The sequence below is a fragment of the Mandrillus leucophaeus genome, unplaced genomic scaffold, assembly GCF_000951045.1.
Source record: "Mandrillus leucophaeus isolate KB7577 unplaced genomic scaffold, Mleu.le_1.0 Scaffold61, whole genome shotgun sequence".
NCBI classification, from domain to species: domain Eukaryota; kingdom Metazoa; phylum Chordata; class Mammalia; order Primates; family Cercopithecidae; genus Mandrillus; species Mandrillus leucophaeus.
In genome coordinates this window covers 5,908,295-5,928,020 of record NW_012106586.1, presented here as the reverse complement: position 1 = coordinate 5,928,020, position 19,726 = coordinate 5,908,295, and the positions used below count along the sequence as shown (strand labels likewise).

Sequence of the window (19,726 nt, the reverse complement as noted above, 5' to 3'; positions counted from 1 at the left end):
ATTCAATGGCTCATTAGCCCCATGTGACTAGTGGCTACTGTATCAAGAGCAAAGGTGAACACTGCAGAAATTTCGATTGGGCAGAGTTGATCTAAAGACACATGAAGGCCCCATTACAAACCAGCAAGTAAGAAAATGCCTTTCTTGGCAATTTGACTATAGTAGTGAATTCTGTCTCTAGTTCTTGAGGTAAGTGGGCATACTTGCCCTAAAGCCAGCAATTTTCAACTGTGCTGCATGGAGTCCCTTAGTAACTGGTGGAGGTAGAAAGGACAGGGAAGGGAAAGAGGCAGACAGAGCAGGCTCAGGGCTCCATACACCCCTCTTCAACCAGCACCTCTGCCTCCATGGAGTTGTATGTATCACTTGACTCCAAGCTCCAAACATTATATATTCACTTTGGAGGTTTAATTGCTATAAATTATCATGAATGGGGAAAAAATTAGAGACGTGGGATCTACCACCACATCACTGGAGACAGCATTGTTTCCGGTATAAAATCATGTTTTCTAACCTCACATGGGCCTTCTGTGCAACTCTGCAATTTCCCCATGCACCTCTTACTGACTCAGTGTATTACTCAAAGAACCATTACCTGCCTCTTTATGCAATCGCATATCCGATTCCATCATGGCTACTCTCTGCAAAAACTCTATTTCTTAATTATTAGGGACAAAGGAGGTGACCTGATATGACCTCCTTGAAGCCTTTTCTTCTCTGTCCAAAATTTCTCAGCACTCATCCTTTATGCCTTTGTTTCTGTCTTCATGGCTGTACTGCCACTTGTATATTTAATAGCATTCCCTCCTACTTGCCCCAGGAATTGCTCTATCTCCCATCCTCACTTGCTTTCATCTTCAATTGCTCCCTGGTTACTGGATCTTTCTCCTCAGAGCATAAGCATTCTTATGTGCTTAAAAAAAAAAAAAGCAAACACAAAACAAACAAACTTCTCCTGCTACGGTTCTTTCCCTTTTCCTCACCACACTTCTCAACAGTAGTAGACACTCTCCACCTTTACCTTCCTTACCCCCTTGTAACCTGATTTCTGCCTTCATACATTTTGTTAAAAACTTACTTCAAAGCTACCAGTAACATCTTTTCTTTTTTCCTTTTTTAGACAGAGTCTTGCTCTGTTGCCAGGCTGGAGTGCAGTGGCATGATCTCAGCTCACTACAACTTCCGCCTCCCGGGTTCAAGCCATTCTCCTGCCTCAGCCTCCCGAGTAGCTGAGACTACAGGTGAGCACCACCATGCCCAGCTAATTTTGTACTTTTAGTAGAGACGGGGTTTCAAAATGGTTTCGATCTCTTGACCTTATGATCCGCCCGCCTCGGCCTCCCAAAGTGCTGGGATTACAGGTGTGAGCCACCGCGCCCGGCCACCAGTGACATCTTAGTCACAGTCTGCAGATCCATTCTCCTCAATATCGAAACATCTCAGCACCACAGCACAGATGGTTTGACCAGCCATCTCTTTCCAGGAACCTCTCTCCCTCAGCTTTGGTGATGCTGACACGCCTCCTCCTTGCTGACCAAGCCTTCTCCAGCTGTCTCCCATCTCCCACCCCCACAACCTACATAGATACTCCCTGCACAATGTGTCAGCTTCCCTCTTCCCGTTTCATTCTGCATGCACTCCCTCAATGATGTCGGTCACGATTCCAAACATCACTTATTTTCCATGGCTACTCTCCTTATTTTCAGCCCCAATCTGCTGGAGGTAGTTATAGGAATGGATGCATGCTGCTGCGGATGCAGTTACAGGATGGATGTCTGCTGGATGTAGTTATAGGAATGCTTCTCAACGTGACCAAACCCAAACTCATCAAAGCCCCATCAATAAAACTCATCAAAGCTCCTGTACAATCCTGTACACAGTGTGAAATGGCACCTTCTGACTCGATCATTCCTCTTGTAACCCCCTAGTTCAGGCTTCCATTAACTCTCTCCTGCTAACTGCTGCCTGTTACAGGAGCCCAAATAACCTTCTGATATAACCATATAAATTATTTTCTTTTTCTTTGCAAAAAAAAAAAAAAGGAGAAATTATCAATCTCTTCACTCTGTCTACTGCCTTCAGAAAAATACCACAAGGGTTTTTACGAACCTTCCCAGAAGACGGCCTACACATGTTACAACAATGCAAGAAAGCACGTACTGTTGGCAAAGTTCCCATGAGAAGCAAGATTCATCTAGAAGCTATGTTTGTTTGCTTGTCGATATTCTCACTCTGCCACAGTCTCAAGTGAAATTAGAGTTGTGACAAAATGTGACCTCTGACCTAGAGTTTCTGCTAAGATAAAAGCAATAAAATGTATGAAAATGTTTCCCCCTCTTCCTTTCCGCCTCCTTGCATCTCCTCATTTTTGTTCTGGTACCGGACTAATAATCCAAGATGCTCGGCATTAGAGAGAGGGCTAGAGCAAGAAAATAACTTCCAAGCATCTCATAGCTCTGCATTTTACAGAAAAAAGCAAGGCAGTAAAACCTTTGCACTGTTCTCTGTTATTGTTCTAAAATTTGTATCTTATTAAGACAATGAAAAAAATAACAAAAGTAAACTCTGGCCCAGAGGGAAAGCATCATTAATTTTGGCAGAACCAAGATGTCTCATGCCCAGTTTCCCTTCTCCAAACTACTTTATTCACCATTATCATATTAATTTTCCTTGAATACAATTCTATTATTCCTTACTTAAGACCATAAATGGTTTCATTTTTTTTTAACAGAATAAAGTCACAGAATGCCAGCTCTTGAGAGCCCAAATTGGTCAATTCATTTAATCCAATCCCTCTGAACTTCATGATAAAAATCTTAGTCCAGTAAGGTTAACTGACTTTCCCAAAGACGATTCCATTATTGAAAATGCTGGGGTTTATGCATATTACACATGCTAATATGTCATATTTCTTATCTAAAATATGATTTCCATAGCTCCCGGTATCTTTTCTTCGTTAAACATATTGAATGGGCTAGAGCATCCTAGAATATGGCACTTACAAACTTTATAAACCTCTAGAGAAACAATATGATTTCTAAGTTAGATCCAGATATCTGAGTTAAGGTGGACAAACTAGGAGTTACTGAAGCAATAAGAAAATATTTTCACTTATTAAAGGCAATGCTCAAAAATACTCAGAAAAAAGTGTTCTCCTTTGTAAATGTGTGGGAAGGAAGCAAAGAAAACAGGAAAGAGAAAGAACTGAATGTGTGGGAATAATTGGGAAAATTAACAGCAAGATTCAGTAAAAATGATTCTATTTTTTTCTCATAAAGAATACTTTAAATTTCATAATTACAGATTCCAGGGAACTAGATACTGAAATCCATCAGTGACATTTGTTTGACTTCCGCATTTCCAGAGGAAATCAGAAGCTTATTTTAGTTTTTGTTCTCACTCTTCTCTTTTTCACCCACCCAAATTGGGTTGAGATGTTTGACAAAGTAAGCCCTAATACAAAGGAAATTAGGCTCTAGCAAAATGAGAAGCTGTGCAAAGCCCTTTAAGTACTGTGAATCAAATGTTTCCATTCTTCCAACAGACATTGAAAAGGCACAGAAATAAAATCAGATCCAACTCTCACTTTCTATTTTGAGCAGAGGTTTTAAATGCCATCAGCTTAGATTAATGTATTAGTCACCTTGCATAAGTATGTTTCATTTACAGGGAAGCCAAGTGAATATATTCACTCAAATGGTAATGTGCTAAAGGCATGGCATAGCCTTTTTAAATAAAGAAATCAAAACATGATTTTCATTGTCTATATTTTGTCAATGTCCAAACCACCACAAGTGTACAACTCAGAAGAAAGAGATTGCCATGAAAATCAAATGATCAACCTCCACTTTCATGTCTCAGAAATGATGCTTTTTAGCTTAACACTCACTCAGAAGGCTATTCACCATACATATGCGAGGTGATTATAAAAATTCAGAACCAGAATATACGTCATGTGCCTGACTCAGATGTCAGCAGAAGCATTTTCTTTCCTCCATGAGAGATACATTAATCCATCATGGTCATCTTCCAACTGAGCTTCTGAATCCTCACGCACATGGCCAATGGATGGAAATGCCCACAGAAACATTATTATTATTGGGCAAAGCCCTTTTCTAAGTATTTTGCAGATATTAATTCCATCTGATGCTCCCATCGACCCTATTGATGGTTTAACTTATTTTAATCATTATTAATATTATTATTATTTTGCAATGAGGAAACAGAGGCACAGAAAAATTAAGTAACTTGCGCAAAGTCACGAAGCTAGCAAACAGCAGAGGTGAGATGTGAGCCCAGGCAGTGTATCTCCGGAGTCTGCACTCTTCACCACGACTGTATCATCTCTTCAGTATGGGGAGGTATTGGCTAAAGGGCTCAAAGTTTCAGGTATTCAGGAGGAGTAAGTTCTGGAGCTCTAATAAACAGCATAAGGTTGATCATTAATAACACTTTATTATGTACTTGAAATTTGCAAAGAAGGTAGGTCTTAAATGTTCTCACCACACATACACACACATATACACAGAAGAGGTAACTATGTGAGGTGATGGATATGCTAATTAACTTGATTGTAGTAATCATTTCACAATGCATATGTATATCAAAACATCATAATGTCAATATACACAATCTCTGTTATAATTCAAAAAGGTTAGAAGAAAAAAAAAGGTTATCTAAGAGCCTTCTAGGGACCACTAAATGTAAAAATAAAATAAAACAAAAAAGCAATAAAAACAAATACAGAGAGAAGATGGAGTTTAACCTTCTACGGAAATGTTCAAACATACACAGCAAGTCAAGGAGTACAATGAATCTTCATGGTTCCATCACCCAGCTTCAAATATTTTCAAATATTTGTCAATCTTTTTTCACCTATCTTCTCCCACCTCTAGTTTTTTTTCCCCCCTTTGGTGGAATATTTTATAGCAAATTCAGAAGGTTGTCAATTACCTAAAACCAGTGTGGAAGAATTCCATCTGAAGACATAATGGCGCAGTAGTGCTGAGCCAGCCTGGAGAGGACCTGCAGGGCCTGAGATCTTTCTTCACCTCACTCAGGGTGCACAGATACTTCCCCCTTCCTGTGCCTCCTCCCTCCCCTGCCCACCACATGCTGTGTGGTCTTCAATCACAGCCTTGCTAACATTTCCCTGCATCATGGCTTTATGTGCAAAACCCTGTCTCCCCACTCCCGGCCAGGGTTAGTGAGGACTTACCATTGCCCAGGTCATGGCAGCCCCGGTGCTGAGCTTATGCTTACCACATAGAATACGCTAAAAGAATGTAGGATCAGGAAAGGGAAAGCACATAATCTAACCTTCAGAAAATAAGCCAGCCAAGAAAACTGAAGCAGTTCAACTAGACATTATGTGTACTACAAATAAAAATGTTCCCCAAACCTTCAGTGAATCTTATAAGCAGAAATGGCCAACATCCTTAAAAATAAAACAAAACATGCTTACAATCTAATCCTATCTCTGGGCAGAAATCATCATTGTCTGAGTGTTTCTGAAGAGAATGAACAAAGACATCACTAAGAGTAATATCAAACAGGCAATGGCTTCTCTGAAGTCTGACCTCACAAGCCACCTTCGGCTGCTTTTTCCATGAATAAAAAATGACTCTCTCTTTGCTGATGAACATGAGATGGGTTAATGGCCGTTTCTGTAAGAGTTATTAATAACATTTCTTGTCAACCCTGATCTTATTTAAAATGCATGTCAGACGTAGAAAATAAAAGGTGTGTTATGTATGTAAATATATTTTACAGTATTCATCAGTGTACACCCTAAAGTTAACATTGCAAAAAGCTTTCATATTAACCCTCATTTTCATTGATTAGACTTCCAAAAGGCTAGCAATTTTCCACTTCAGATTATTATCGCCAGAACCCAAATCCTATTCAATAATTAAAAGAACACGTACTTATTTTAAATATTAAAACAAGAAATAAAACTCTAGAATTTAATGAGAATATCTATACTTGATCTTAGCCAAAAGGCCGAGAATTGATTAATGAGAATATCTAACCTCGTCAAATCAAGACATCTAAGTTTGGAAATTTTGAAATTCTCTCAGGAATAGCCTCAAAAGTAGGGTTTTAGCCCAATTATTTAAAAACAATTAAGTATATGCAAGGAGGTATAAAGGTTACTGGACACTTGTGAGACTACTAATCAGTCTTTATGATGTTTATCTCTGAATATAATTAGAGTTCAAAGAGTTTTCTACTCTTTGACTTAGGTAAATTATCTCTATGTATACCACAGTCAATAAAAATGACATTTTAGAGGTCCTCGAAAACTGTGAGAGCCATAATTATGAGCTTCATCAACTATCAAAATCCAAAAATAAAGTAAAAATATGTTCCCAATACAAAATACTCTCAAAGATACCTAAGTCAAAAATCTCTTTTTCCATGCCCTTACATAAGAGAAAAAGTTTCTATTGGGAGAGAACTTCCCTTAAAATTCTACTATTGTAAAGGACAGTGCCCTTTAGTGTGTGAGATACTAAAATTATTAAGAGGCATAGGCCCTACCCCCTAAGAGCTTATAGTCTGTAGGGGAGAGAGGACATAAAAACAAATAACTACAAGAGCTAGTAGGTAATAAAAGTGATACAAGTCAAGAGCCCCAGGGGTTTCCAGGAACAAAAACATCACATTGAGGGATTTTTAGAGGAAGTAAAAATTGAAATGTACCTAAAAGTGACAGAATCTGCAGAGAGAGATGGCAGGTGGTGGGGGTAGGGATAGAAAGCTGGGGGAGGTGTATTCCAGAGATGAATGGTTTAAATCAAAACCAAAAGGCAGGAAAGCACAAGCCCTCATAAAAAAACGTGAGCGACACATTTTTGTTACTCACATTTGGCTAGTTGGGAGTATATGTCAGGATGGTACGCAGGAAAGGTAGGAGGGCCAGGTCATGGAGGACCTGAAGTCTGACAGGTGAAGCAGGCATAGGGGCACCATGCAGCAATCGAAATGGGGTCAAAGGGAAAATTACCAAGGACCATGTACTTCGTGGATTAGAAAGCCAAGGTATGCCAGGAATAGCTCAGGTGAGCACTACCACAGTTTTAACAGAGATGAGGAGAGAGAAGAATGAGGATGGGGTAAGTGCCAGAGAAAAAGAATTTACCAGAAATGATGAGTGAACAGAAAATAAGGCAAAAAGCAAGCATGACATGGCCAAGTGCAGTGGCTCACACCTGCAATCCCAGCACTTTGGGAGCCCAAGGTGGGTGGATCACGAGGTCAGGAGTTCAAGACCAGCCTGGCCAAGATGGTGAAACCTGTCTCTATTAAAAATACAAAAATTAGCTGGGTGTGGTGGCACACGCCTGTAATCCCAACTACTCGGGAGACTGAGGCAAAGAACTGCTTAAACCCGGGAGGCAGAGGCTGCAGTGAGACAAGATCGTGCCACTGCACTCCAGGCAACAGAGCAAGACTCTGTCTCCTCCCCCTCCACCCCCCCAAAAAAGCAGGCATGACATAATGCTGATTTTGAAATTCCCAGTCTGGGTTGCCAGGAGATCACAGATACCATTAAAAGACAGAGCAACTTCCAGAGAAGGTTTTGGTTTGTACTAAAAAATGAAGAATTTGTTTTCTGAAAAAGTGTTTAGTTTGCGGTGAGTTGGGCCACCCGGTAAGAGATACTTGATGGCTCATTTGAAATGCAGGTGAGTAGTTCTAGAGGGACGTCAGAGCTAGAGATATAGACATGAGCATTGTGTCCAAACTGCTAAGGGCTGAAACTGTGGATCAGATGACAAGGTGAAGACTAGAGAGACCTGAACAGACACATTGTGAGAACAAATCTTGGGGAGCTCAAACATGTGGGCTCAGCACCCAGGAGACAAACAGCGCCACGATGAAGTGGCAGGCTACACCGGGAATGGCAGCTTCTCAGATTCAGGAAGTTTTCTGAATGCTCCAACAGCACCGCTCCCCTACCAAAGATCTCCTAGAGTTCATTCCACCTTCCAAAAGGCGGTCTGGCTTATGATCCCTTCTGAGAAACGACCTGACATCCTCATCAGAAATTAACCCTCCACTTCATGCCACTTTGCAGGCTCTGAAAACATACATCCTTTGCCAGGATTATTTATGCGAACGTCAGCCTCTCTGGCCACCTCCCCAGCTGTATCTCTACTTCCCCATCATCTGAATACTTCTGTATGGCAGAAGAAAAAAAAGGAGAGAAACTTCTAATTTTTATTTTTTACTTGTTTTTTCAAATTCTTTGCCCCATGATTTCTGTTCTTAGGTTATGCCATGGAGAACACATGGCAGTATGGCAGTATTTGAAAAGAGAGGAAGAAGAGAAATCGGAAAGGAAAGCCGCAAATACCACATTCTCCATGTACTTCTCTGATAGATATTTTCTGTTTCTTGGGCACCCAGTAAATGAAGTGCTATTCAGAATATATGATGACATAGGATTTTCCACATAAATTATTCTATCCTTGGGTGATACGATCTATTTTCATTAATGATTAATTTATGAAACCTATGCCACCCTATTTTCCCTCCGCACATGTTCCTAAAGGTTTTGACTTTAAATTACATCTGCCTACCCACTGGGAAAATCAAGTCTATCCCTAATTACTGATTAATGTGATAACCAAGTACAGGTTGAGTATCCCTTATCCAAAATTCCTGCAACCAGAATTGTTTTGAATTTTGGGATTTTTCAGATCTTGGAATATTTTTATTATACCAGTTGAGCATCTCAAACCCCAAAATCCCAAATCCAAAATGTTCCAATGATTATTTCCCTTGGGCATTGTGTCAACATTCAAAATAATTTTGGATTTTGGAGCATTTCGAGTTTCAGATTTTCTGATTTGGGATGCACAACCTGTATACATTAGGCAATAGTATGTTTCCGACTCTAAATTCTACAGCACAGTCATTATTTTTATCAGTAAGTTTCTATCACCTAAACTATATTTGGGATTTTTTTTTCATCTCTGGATCTTTTTTTCATCTCTGGACATTATAAAAGAACTAAGGAGCCACACCTTGGGTCAGACCTATGATGTTAAGTTTATGCTTAAGTTCTAAGTTAGAAAATTACATACCCTCCTTCAATGTAAATATTTTTTTGAAAAGCTATGGGTCACTAATTTAATTTGTAGTTTTATTCGAGGCACAAAATGGGCCAACCTCATAATCTTCACGTGACGAACTGGTAAGGGAATGAAGGGCATGCTATCCTGGGGCTCTCCTGGGGGCACGATACACATGCAGGTGCTGTGTGAGTCCACAGGAACTGTGGCTACTCGCTGAAGATTACAAGGAGACAACCTGAACTCGTACCGAGCGCTTCCTAATGAGAGCCTCAGAGGTGGCTTCTGCGTAGAGTGGAACCCTCTCTAGCACTTCAGAGTGTCCCGCAGGGGCTGGCTGACAACCTGGGAAGCCTGAGGGGCCTCTCAAGTCAGCTCTGACTCTATGATTTGCTTTACTAAAAGAAAGAAAATATATTCAAAGCATGCACATATCTTCCCTGTATATGGCAGCTTTCAGAAGGAAACAGAGTAGGAAGAACACCAGCCCAGGACCCAGGGCAGGTCAACCTGATCTCAGTTTGCTCAGCTATAAAATGGGTGGTAAACTGGATGGCAAGACACCTTCAAGTTCTGAGGACCTATGCACGTAATTCATTTCCCTGTGCCTGTCTCATGTGCCAGAATCTTGTGGAAAAGGTAAAAAGACATAGAAGGGCACCGGACTTAGAACGCCTCTGCTCAGTGGGGTTGGGCTAATGGCCTGAAGCCTGAGCCCAGGGTAGATGGGGACTCCATATGGAACAGCTGAGACCCCCAAATGGTCCTGCCATCTCATGTCCAGGGGGATGCATGGGGCTCCGATTTCCACATTCATCATCACTTGCCCCTCAGGACCCAGGGAAACAGCAAGAAAGAGGCCCAGGAGAGCCAGGCTAGCCTAGGAAACACTCATGAATTCACAATGAGTCACTTAAAAGTGTCCCAATATAGCATGCCACAGTCAGTGTGGACATTGTTTAGACTGTTAATATGCACAAGCACCTACAAATATGAATTACACATTTGCAAATACCATATGCACCACATAACGATGCTTCAGTCAACAACAGAACACATACACGACAGTAGTCCTGTAAGATTATAAATAAGCTGAAAAGTTCCTATTGCCTAGTGGTGTCTTAGCCATCGTAATGTCATAGCACAGCACATTACTCATGTTTGTGGTGTTGCTGGTATAAACCAGGCCTCCAGGACAGCCCTCGTTTATCATATAAAGGTGTATGATGATGTCCTAGACCTTCATATTCACTCACCACTCCTTCTCTGACTCACCCAGAGCACCTTCCACTCCTGCAAGCTTCATTCATGCTTAAGTGCCCTACACAGGAACACCACGATTTTTAGTTTTTAAACCATAGTTTTACTGTCCTTTTTCTATGTTTAGATGTTGTTACATACACCAATACTCGCTAATGTGTTATAACTGCCTACAGTATTTAGTACAGTAAATGCTCTACGGGTTTGTAGCCTAGGGGCCAAGGCTATACCATATCACCTAGGTGTATAGTAGGCTATCTCATCTAGGTTTGTGGAAGTACGTTCTATGATGTTTGCACCATGAGGACACTGCCTAACAACATATTTCTCAGAACATATCCTCATCATTAAGCAATGTGTGACTATAGATCCTCACCATGCTCGTGTTTCAGATTTTGAAACATCTACTCTGCATGACATAATCCCTAATTACAGCAGTATTCCTTTAATGAATCCTATGTGAAAATAGTGTCTGCAAAAAGACCAGCTTTCCAAGAAGAAAAAAAGGGACCAATTCTGATACCACATTGGCTGTTTCCATGAGCTGAACCAGCAAAGCTTTGCTCCAGCAAAGCTTTCCACACATCATCTCTGCAAACACAAGAAAGAACAGAGAATGAACAAGCCTGGAGAAGAAAGCTTTGTTGGATAGATATATACCATGTGAGAAGTTGATCTAAGGACTTTCAGCTCTCTCAAGAGCTTCATATTTTGTTTATTCCCTGTCATCAAAGCACCATCTCTTCACTAAAGCATAAAAACAAAATGTTTCTTGACATTACACCTAATAACAAGTATAGGTATAATGATTTAGTAGTACCTAAGACAATTCAAATTCATGGGAGGTTTTTCTGTGATTTATTGGTGAAGTAAAAATTACATACATAGTAGGTAGCTGATAATTAAAAATCGATTCTAACATATGTCTCTTAAAATAGAAAACAATTCTGGATAGACATTCATATAAAAATGTCACTTTTAATATGAAGTCTTTAAACTGGGAGTTATTTTCTCTAGCACACACAGCTCTTATCCCCTGGGTGTTCAGGGGTCCCTCTCTAGTATCCTTTGAAGCAGAGGTGAGAAGAAATGCCCTAAGCACACCTGCAATCATTCTGTCCACACCTGTTAGCTCTCGCTCAGCAAAAGCTGCTGTTGTGTGGACATGGCTCATCTCCCCTTGAGGTGAATTTTTTTTAAGACATCAAAATCTAACTCCTTTGTTCGAAAGATATATATCATAGGATAAGTTTTTCCTTCATACTATTTTCTCTAAAAGAGAAACATGTCATCGGGTATTTTATTAATAAAAATCATGATAAATAGTTGCTCCTGTATTTTAAAATCATCAGACTGCTAATATGCACATGCATTTCTAAAAACATGAATTACGCATTTGCAAACAGTTCTTTATTACATTCATGTTTCAGATTTTGAGACCACTTACTGTGTAATGATGTAATCACTAATTACAGTGATATTCCTTAAATGTATCCTGTGTGAAAGCAGGCCTGAGCTACAGCACCTTCAGAAAACACCCTTAGAAACTGCTTACAAACACATCAAGACAAAGGGAAATGTGATGTATTACTTTTAGAAATAATTAGGTAGTAGACCAAAATTTAGAACTATGCAAATGTTTCACACATCATCTCTGTAAACTCAAGAAAGAACACAGAATAAACAAGCTTGGACAAGAAACTGACAAAATAATAAATCAATCGATCTCTCTCTCTCTCTTTCATATTATTCCAGTTTGATTCAACTTCTACAACTCCTTCAAAACAACTCTCTACATGGAAACCTCTAAGACTTTCCTGGGCCTCTGGCAAGGTCTTGAAAACAACATCTTAGATGTCATGGTTTCCCATCCAATAACATTGACTTTGAAGTGGAGACTGAGATGGGGTTTGGTCATCAAAGGCACAGTTGAATGGGAAACCTCCAGATCCTCCTCAGGGACAGCAGCTGTTGTAACGTGCTCTGCAGGTTATTAATTCAAACTTTAAAATGCAGTCTACAGTACCAGTCTCAGGAAACGGGCCTCCAACAGCATCATCTCAGCTAATGGGGACCTTCCTGGGCATGGCCTTAAAGAAGCTTGGCAGTGCTTTGCTACTTTTAACATTATTTATTTCACTTTCAGAAATCCAGTCAAGTGCTCTGGCAGTGTGAAGGCATTACTGGTAATCACAGGTGACTAAATGATTCTTTCAGCTAATATTAAATATCTAGCATGCTTCATGACAGCACAATGTAGTAACACCTTTCTTGGATCTTTCTGTGATTTCTTACCTAGAATCTGCAAAGCAAAGGGCTGCTGGAATCTGTCTCTGGATAAGTCATTTTCTGTATCGTAAAAGGAGGTTGCAATCTTTTTTTCCCAGCACACTAATTCCCCATAACTAATGGGGTGTAAATGGGCTATTTTTCTTCAGTAGATGAATAACACAACAATGGGAAGCTAAGGGAGGTGATCTGAATTCTTAAACAATCATGCAAAGAAAATGACACACAGTTACACAGGCGCACTGGTTTTAATTCCGTGCAGGTACCCCACCCTGCCCCATCCCACTTACGGGTGGCCGGCCGGCCCTGCTCTGGCTGTGCACTGTCCCCGGACTGGGTGCTGGAGACTGAGGAGACGCTGGAGCTCCGGACAAAGCCAAACGCCGCCAGCTTGGCTGCTGGGAGACGTGAGTATCCAGGAGGACGGAGACCAGATTTCAGGAGACTGGATTTTGCAGCATTTGAACTGGAAGCTTTCTTTAAATCTGCTAAAATGAACCCAAATAAAATAAAAAAATTATTTTCAGTTCATAATGAGTTAAAGAATTCCACAGATTGTGAATTCAAACCCAGCTCATAAACAGACTAAAATTAATCTTGCAAGGTTTGATTCAACACATCTAAAATGGACCTTGGAAGAGAAAGACCCCTTATAGTGTGGGTCAGGTGCCTCAGAGAACTCAGAGAGGAGGTGGTGCAGCCCGGGCCTGGACAAGTTTACCATCTACTTAGGCAGATGAATTGAGGAAGACAAATAACTCTATCTTAAGGCCATAAAAAAAGGTATCAAGTGCTTAAGACAACGAGTGAAAGTGAATAGTTACTGTTGCAAGTTACCCCAGATTTGTGAAACTGAGATACACCTTAAATTTTGACATACGGTGGGCAAAGAACCACTGTGGTGAATGTTCACTAGTAATTTTAACCAGTTTGTAATAAGTCTTACGAAAAACATGTACAAAGAATCATCTAACCGTCTGCTGGCTGCGGGAATGAGGAGGAGACAGTGTAGACTGCGGAACAAGCCAGGCTGGAATATCAGCTCTCCCAATGACGAGCTGTGTAATCTCAAGCCCTTGTCCTAACACTTAGAGCCACAGTTTCCTTTCATGTAAAGATTGGGAATGATAACACTAACTTTGCAAATCTAGTATAAATATGACTGCTTATACCACAAGAACTTGATATGTGCTCAAACTGATGTTAGATTTCTTTTCTCCTTTTCCCACTGTTATGTCAGTCCAAACTTCAGAATTAGTTCCCAGATATGTGCAAAGTCAGCTTGTTTTGAAATAATAAGGCATCAAGTTATAAATCTAGCATCTCAGCATCCCCATACTCTAAGTCTGAGCCAGGCTCCCGCAATAGCAACTCCGATGATTACAACAACACTACGAGAAGGCTCTCAGCATCAGAGAGAATCAGAATATTGTCAATATACACATGCTCCTTAATAGGAAATCTAAAAGGCCCAAGCTTCCTCATGTGCTGTAGTGCTGTATAACTGTCCTCACTGATTCCTTTAACAACTGTCACCAGCAGGGCTATTTACCATGAGTGCCTATATACTGATCATTCAGTAGCATTCTTATGCCAGTCAACTCTTCATTATCCAGTGAAATATTTACCAGGTTTCAGAGTAAACGAGCATTTAGATTAAATGACCCATTTGAAAAAAAAATTCCATGTCTATAAATCCATGAAGAAACCACATATTAGAAAGCATCTATGTGTGGAAATACGGAGAACGGCAATAGATGATACACTGGGTCGAAATGGCACATAGAAAAGGACCTCTTCCTCTGCCAGCAGCTCCCTCGAAAGTGAGGCTATGGAGAGCCGTGTGTCCAGATAAAGGCAGAAGCTGCACAGCTGTGGGTTCCTGATGCCTGAGTCAGGACTAGGATGGGGAGGAACCGAGTGAGCGCAAAAGGAAAAAAAAGCAAGGAGCTGGGGCTGCAAATCTTCCCGACTCAGGCCTGTCCTAGTGCTTGGGACAAGCACAAAAACAAAAAACAAAACCTCAACTATGAAAAAGAAGAAACAACACACTAGCAAGTGGTAATGGCCCATTTGTATCAGCAATTTATGCCGCGTTTAATGACTCCACATTGTTGTTCTCACGTTATTTTGAATACTTTTAGTTCAGGTCCCCAGAACAGTGAAAATATCCCTATATATCAGATACCATGTTCACAGTGAATTTATCGCCAAATTGATTTTGGATGATGTCTGTAGAACAGGAAAAGAGCTGCTAAACAGCAGATGTAATTTCAACAATAAGTGTACTCTAAATCCATTACATTTTGATACTATTTTAAGTCATCTATAACCTCCTTTCTAACCTAGTTAATAATTATGCAAAATCAAACGAAGAGAACAAAATAATTTTTCTGAAAAACAAACTATATTTTGGAAGAAAAGTTAAACTCAGAATTTTTAAGAGTACCTAGGCATGCAGTAAACATTTAATACTTAGTCAAGAATGAAAACTAAGTTTGTTAAATCATTACATAAGACAAGTCACTGAATATGTTCAAAAAGAAATTTATCTTATTCGACACTTACTTATATTCCATTATTATTGATTTCATCAGTAGAAAAGCAGCAGTGGAACACACAGTGAGGGGGAGGACAAGCAGCACAGGATCCCAAGTACACAGGAAGCCAGTCTCTAAATTGTTTTCCAGGTTTCCCTTTCCCATAGTCCAGATCTTTATTTTAATAAAGACCCATATGGGCTGTGTGTTTGTGTCTGTGTGTGTGTGTGTGTGTGTGTGTGTGTGTGTGTGTGTGCATGCGCACGCATGCGTGCACGTGCTTGTGTGTGTGTGTGTGTGTGTGTCTTTAGATGACTTGCAAAGTATACTCTGCCCCCAACTCTCTGTGAATACAATTTTTGTAAATTTAATGGTACCTGTATCATACACTGAGTTACTCTATAATGGTCTTTCCTTCCAGCAGATTAATCTCATGAATATCATACATGCCTTCAGGCTTTGCAGCAGCAAGTCTTATTCTTTTTATATCACCAGCTCCTAGCACAATGGTTTCCACAATGTATTTGATAAATATTTATTTGAAGTTTACGTTAGCCAAGATTGTACCACATAAATTTAGCCCACAGTATAAGTCAAATATCTGTACTAGTCTCTGCATGAGAGTTAGTCTGGAGTAGAGCTCAAAAGTCTGCTCTTTAAACAATCACCTCAGTGATTCTGATTCAGGCGGTCCCTGGATCTTTGAAAACTTCAATAGAATATGCCAACTCACCCTGTGAAATAACTGCATTCAGCTGTTCTGACTGAATGTATCTTAATTTAATCTTAGTTTCTCATAAGAGGGACATATTTATAAAAATATATAGTCCTTACTATTTCTCAAACTAGTCCAGTGTTATGGACTAAATGTCTGTCTCCCGCCATCCCCAAAATCACAGGTTTAAATCCTAACTTCCAATGTGATGGTATTTAGAGGTGAGGCCTTTAGGAGATAATTAGGTTATAAGAATGGAGCCCTTGTGGATGGGATTAGTGCCCAAGTGCCCATATGAAAGAAGCTGGAGAGCTAGCTCCTTCTGTTTCCACTATGTGAAGATATAATGAGAAGATGGTGGTCTGCAACCCTGATCTCAGACTTTCAGCCATAAGAACTGTGAGATATACATTCCTGTTTTTATACACTACCCTGTCTATGGTACTTTGTTATAGCAGTGGGAACGGACAAGGACATTTAGCATGTCAGAGGAATATATGTTTCCAAGTATTTAGTGTTCTTGGACTATTCAAGAATATAGACTTTGACAGAAATACAAATGTTACAAGTGCATAATAAGCCTTCAATACACAAATGATAGCTATAAATATTACAGGAAAGCTGAGGTGGCACATAAAAAAGACAACTTCCAGAATGGTGACATGAGGTTTTCCATGGACATGCTTCCCAGTGAAACAAACATAACGGGTAAAATAACATTTAAAATAACAACTACCATTTACAGTTTCCAGAAATTGTTCTATGAACATGTAGCACATAAACAAACATTTGTATAAGAAACTCTACTAAATCCAGTAAGAACAGTGACAGTCAGTGGCACTTGAACCACAATCCACCCTCTTCCTCCCCTACTATCATCACAATATAATGAAAGCTCTACTCTGGATGGGTGTGGCCAAAAGGATGGGTTTCCTCTCCTAAAGTCAAGGACTATAGTATCTCCCTGGGATGGGCAGGTCACCACCATTTCTCACTCCAACCCCACCCCCAGCTCCATGTTGTAGAGGCTGAATTACATGAGAGAGTGGTCAAAATGTCAGAGAACCTTCCTTCACTTGGCCCAAACATTTAAGACAGAGGTACTACCCCAGGCACAGCAGGCCAAACAATACTGGGGCCCCAATCACCATTTCCCTAGAAGTTCAACACTAGAGAGAAAAAGGGAGAAGACTAGAGGCTACTGCCCCTACCTTGCACCTCACTTATAAACCAGGAGTGTCAATCCAAGAGAAGCAGTCCACTGTCCCCAACCCCAGCTTCAGAATGGTGCCTGAGAGATTCTGCGCAAGCATAGAGGCAGGCCATAGGAACAGAAATCTCCAGAGTCCTCTGCAAAGGAATTAACTTTATTTGGAACAAACTGTGGGGGAAGTTCAGGCCTAACAGCAATCTCAAAAACAATAAAGAATTTTTATGGTAAGCAATTAGGAGGAGGCTGGTAGCTCCACGAAGCAAAATAATAAACTGTAGACAAGGTAGTTTATTAGAGAGAGCCAAGGAAATAACTGAAAAGAGCTATCCAGGGGTCAGAACTAACCTCAAAGAGTGGCTTTAAAAACTACCCTTGAAAAGGAGCTTGAATTTAACTGGATCAGACTATGGAATAATGTATGCCCCAGGACACTGTAGAAAATTATGGAGCAATCAGTCAGTAATTAGTGGAACCTGACAGCTGAATGTGATACCGAAGGGAGGAAGACAATGTAACACAGATCAGGGAAAGACAGCCCTGGTAAAACACTGTCAGTGTGATTGTGTACATGCCCAAGGCTATGCCTTCTGTGGAGTGACATTAGTGAATTCACAATGCAAGGGAAATAGGCTTCACTATAGTAGGTCAACCAAGTTGTTAAACAAATAAATAAGCAAACAACAAGCCCCAGAGAGGAAGAGAGGTAATTAGTAGTCAAGGATGCTACAATAATTATCTAAAAGTTCCATTACAACAAAAATAAAATGAGACACACAAAAGAAAAAAATACAGGAAAGGTTGATTCAGGTACGAGAAAAAAACAGGCAACAGAAACTGCCTATGAAAAGACCCAGCAGTCAAAAACTTCAAAAGAGCTATTATAAATATAACAAAATAACTAAGGAAATTATGCTTAAAGAAGTAAAGGAGCTATGATGACAATATTTCATCAAATAGAAAATAACAATAAAGAGAAATTATAAAAACCAAATGGCAAGTTTGGTGTTAAAAAGCAAAATAAATAAAATGAAAGATTAACTGAAGGGCCTCTACAACAGATTTGAAGTGGCAGAAAAAAAAAATCAGCGAACTTGAAGATAGATCAATACATATTACACAATCCAAGGAACACAGCGAAAAGACATGAAGAAAAATAAGCAGAGCCTCAGAGAGATGTGGAACATCATTAAGTGCAACAACATACAGAGAATGGATGTTTCAGAAGGAAAAAAGAGAGATAGGAGCAGAAAAAAGATTTAAATAGTCCAAATCTTTCAAAATTTATTTAAATGATTAATGTTTACACCCGAAGCTCAAGGAAACCCAAATAAGGTAAATGTAAAGAGATCCACACCTAGATACACCATAGTAGGAAGTGTAGAAAGATAAAGAGAAAATCTTGAAAGCAGGAAGAAAAGAATGACTCATCATGTACAAGTAAACCAATCGCTTAACAGTTGATGTCTTATCAGAAACAACGGAGGCTCTAAGGCAGTGAGACGACTAATTGCTGGAGGAGAAAAACAACTGTCAACCCAGAATCTTATTCCCAGCAAAACTATCTTTCAAAACATTAAGCTAAAATAAAGACACTGTCAGATAAACAAAAACTTGGAGATTTGTTGCTTATAGACCCACCTGATGAGAAATACTAAAGGAAGTCCTTCAGGCTGAAAGCGAGTGATATCAGATGATAAATCCACACAAAAAAAGCAAAGGGTACTGGTAAAAATAATTATGTATATTTCTTCTCATAATTGACTTAAAATGCAATTGTATAAAACAACAGGCATATAACTGTATTATTAGGCCTATAATACATTGAAACACACTATTTAACATTAACAGCATAAAGGAGGTGGTGGGGGCAAAGCTGTATTATGGAAATGACACCATATGGAAACTCAAATTCACAGAAAGAAATGAAGAACATCCAAAATGGTAAATAAAAAGGTTAACATAACGAATTACAAAAATATATTTTGCTCTCCTTTATCCTCTGCTTCTTTAAAAGATATAAAATTATATAAAGTAATAACCAAAAAATATCTTTCATTGGGTTTGTAACATACATAGATGTAATACATATAAGAATAACAGCACAAAAAAGGGAGAAGAGGGAATAGAGGTTTACAGGAGTAACATTTCTGTATCTTACTGAAGTTAGTATAAAACTTAAGTAGGACTCCAGTAAGTTGAGATGTATATGGTGAGTCCTACAGCAAACAATAAGAAAATAACACAAAAAATATAGTGGAAAAAAATACCAAAGGCATTAACATGCTATGCTAGAAAATATCCACTTAATGCAAAATAAACACCAATGAGGAGCAGATAATCAAAAAAAAAAAAAGACATGAGACATACAGAAAACAAAAAGTCAAATGGCACATGAATATATAACCATATTAATAACAGCATTCAATGAGGACTTATTAAACAATCCAATCATAAAGCAGAGATTGTCAGACTGAATTTTTTTAATGATTCATGCTGTCTATAGGAGACACCTTAGGTTCAAATACACAAATCGGTTAAACATTAAAGGAAGTAAAAACACAGGCCACGCAGAGAGCAACCATCAGAAAGTTGGGGTGATTGTCCTCCTATCAGATAAAGTAGGTCT

The 19,726-nt window shown here is 39.4% G+C and overlaps 1 protein-coding gene across 1 annotated transcript in view; it reads right to left on the bottom strand.

Annotated features, from left to right (window-relative positions):
- LOC105553835 (microtubule-associated tumor suppressor candidate 2-like) overlaps positions 1–19,726 on the bottom strand; it is a 366,625-nt gene that overhangs the window by 77,753 nt on the left and 269,146 nt on the right. Inside the window, exons 4-7 of the mRNA XM_011999993.1 lie at positions 12,923–13,120; positions 10,867–10,934; positions 9,195–9,299; positions 5,219–5,275 (exon numbers count right to left, since the gene is read on the bottom strand). Coding sequence (XP_011855383.1) covers positions 5,219–5,275; positions 9,195–9,299; positions 10,867–10,934; positions 12,923–13,120 — 428 coding nt within the window. The remainder of the gene's footprint in view (positions 1–5,218; positions 5,276–9,194; positions 9,300–10,866; positions 10,935–12,922; positions 13,121–19,726) is intronic.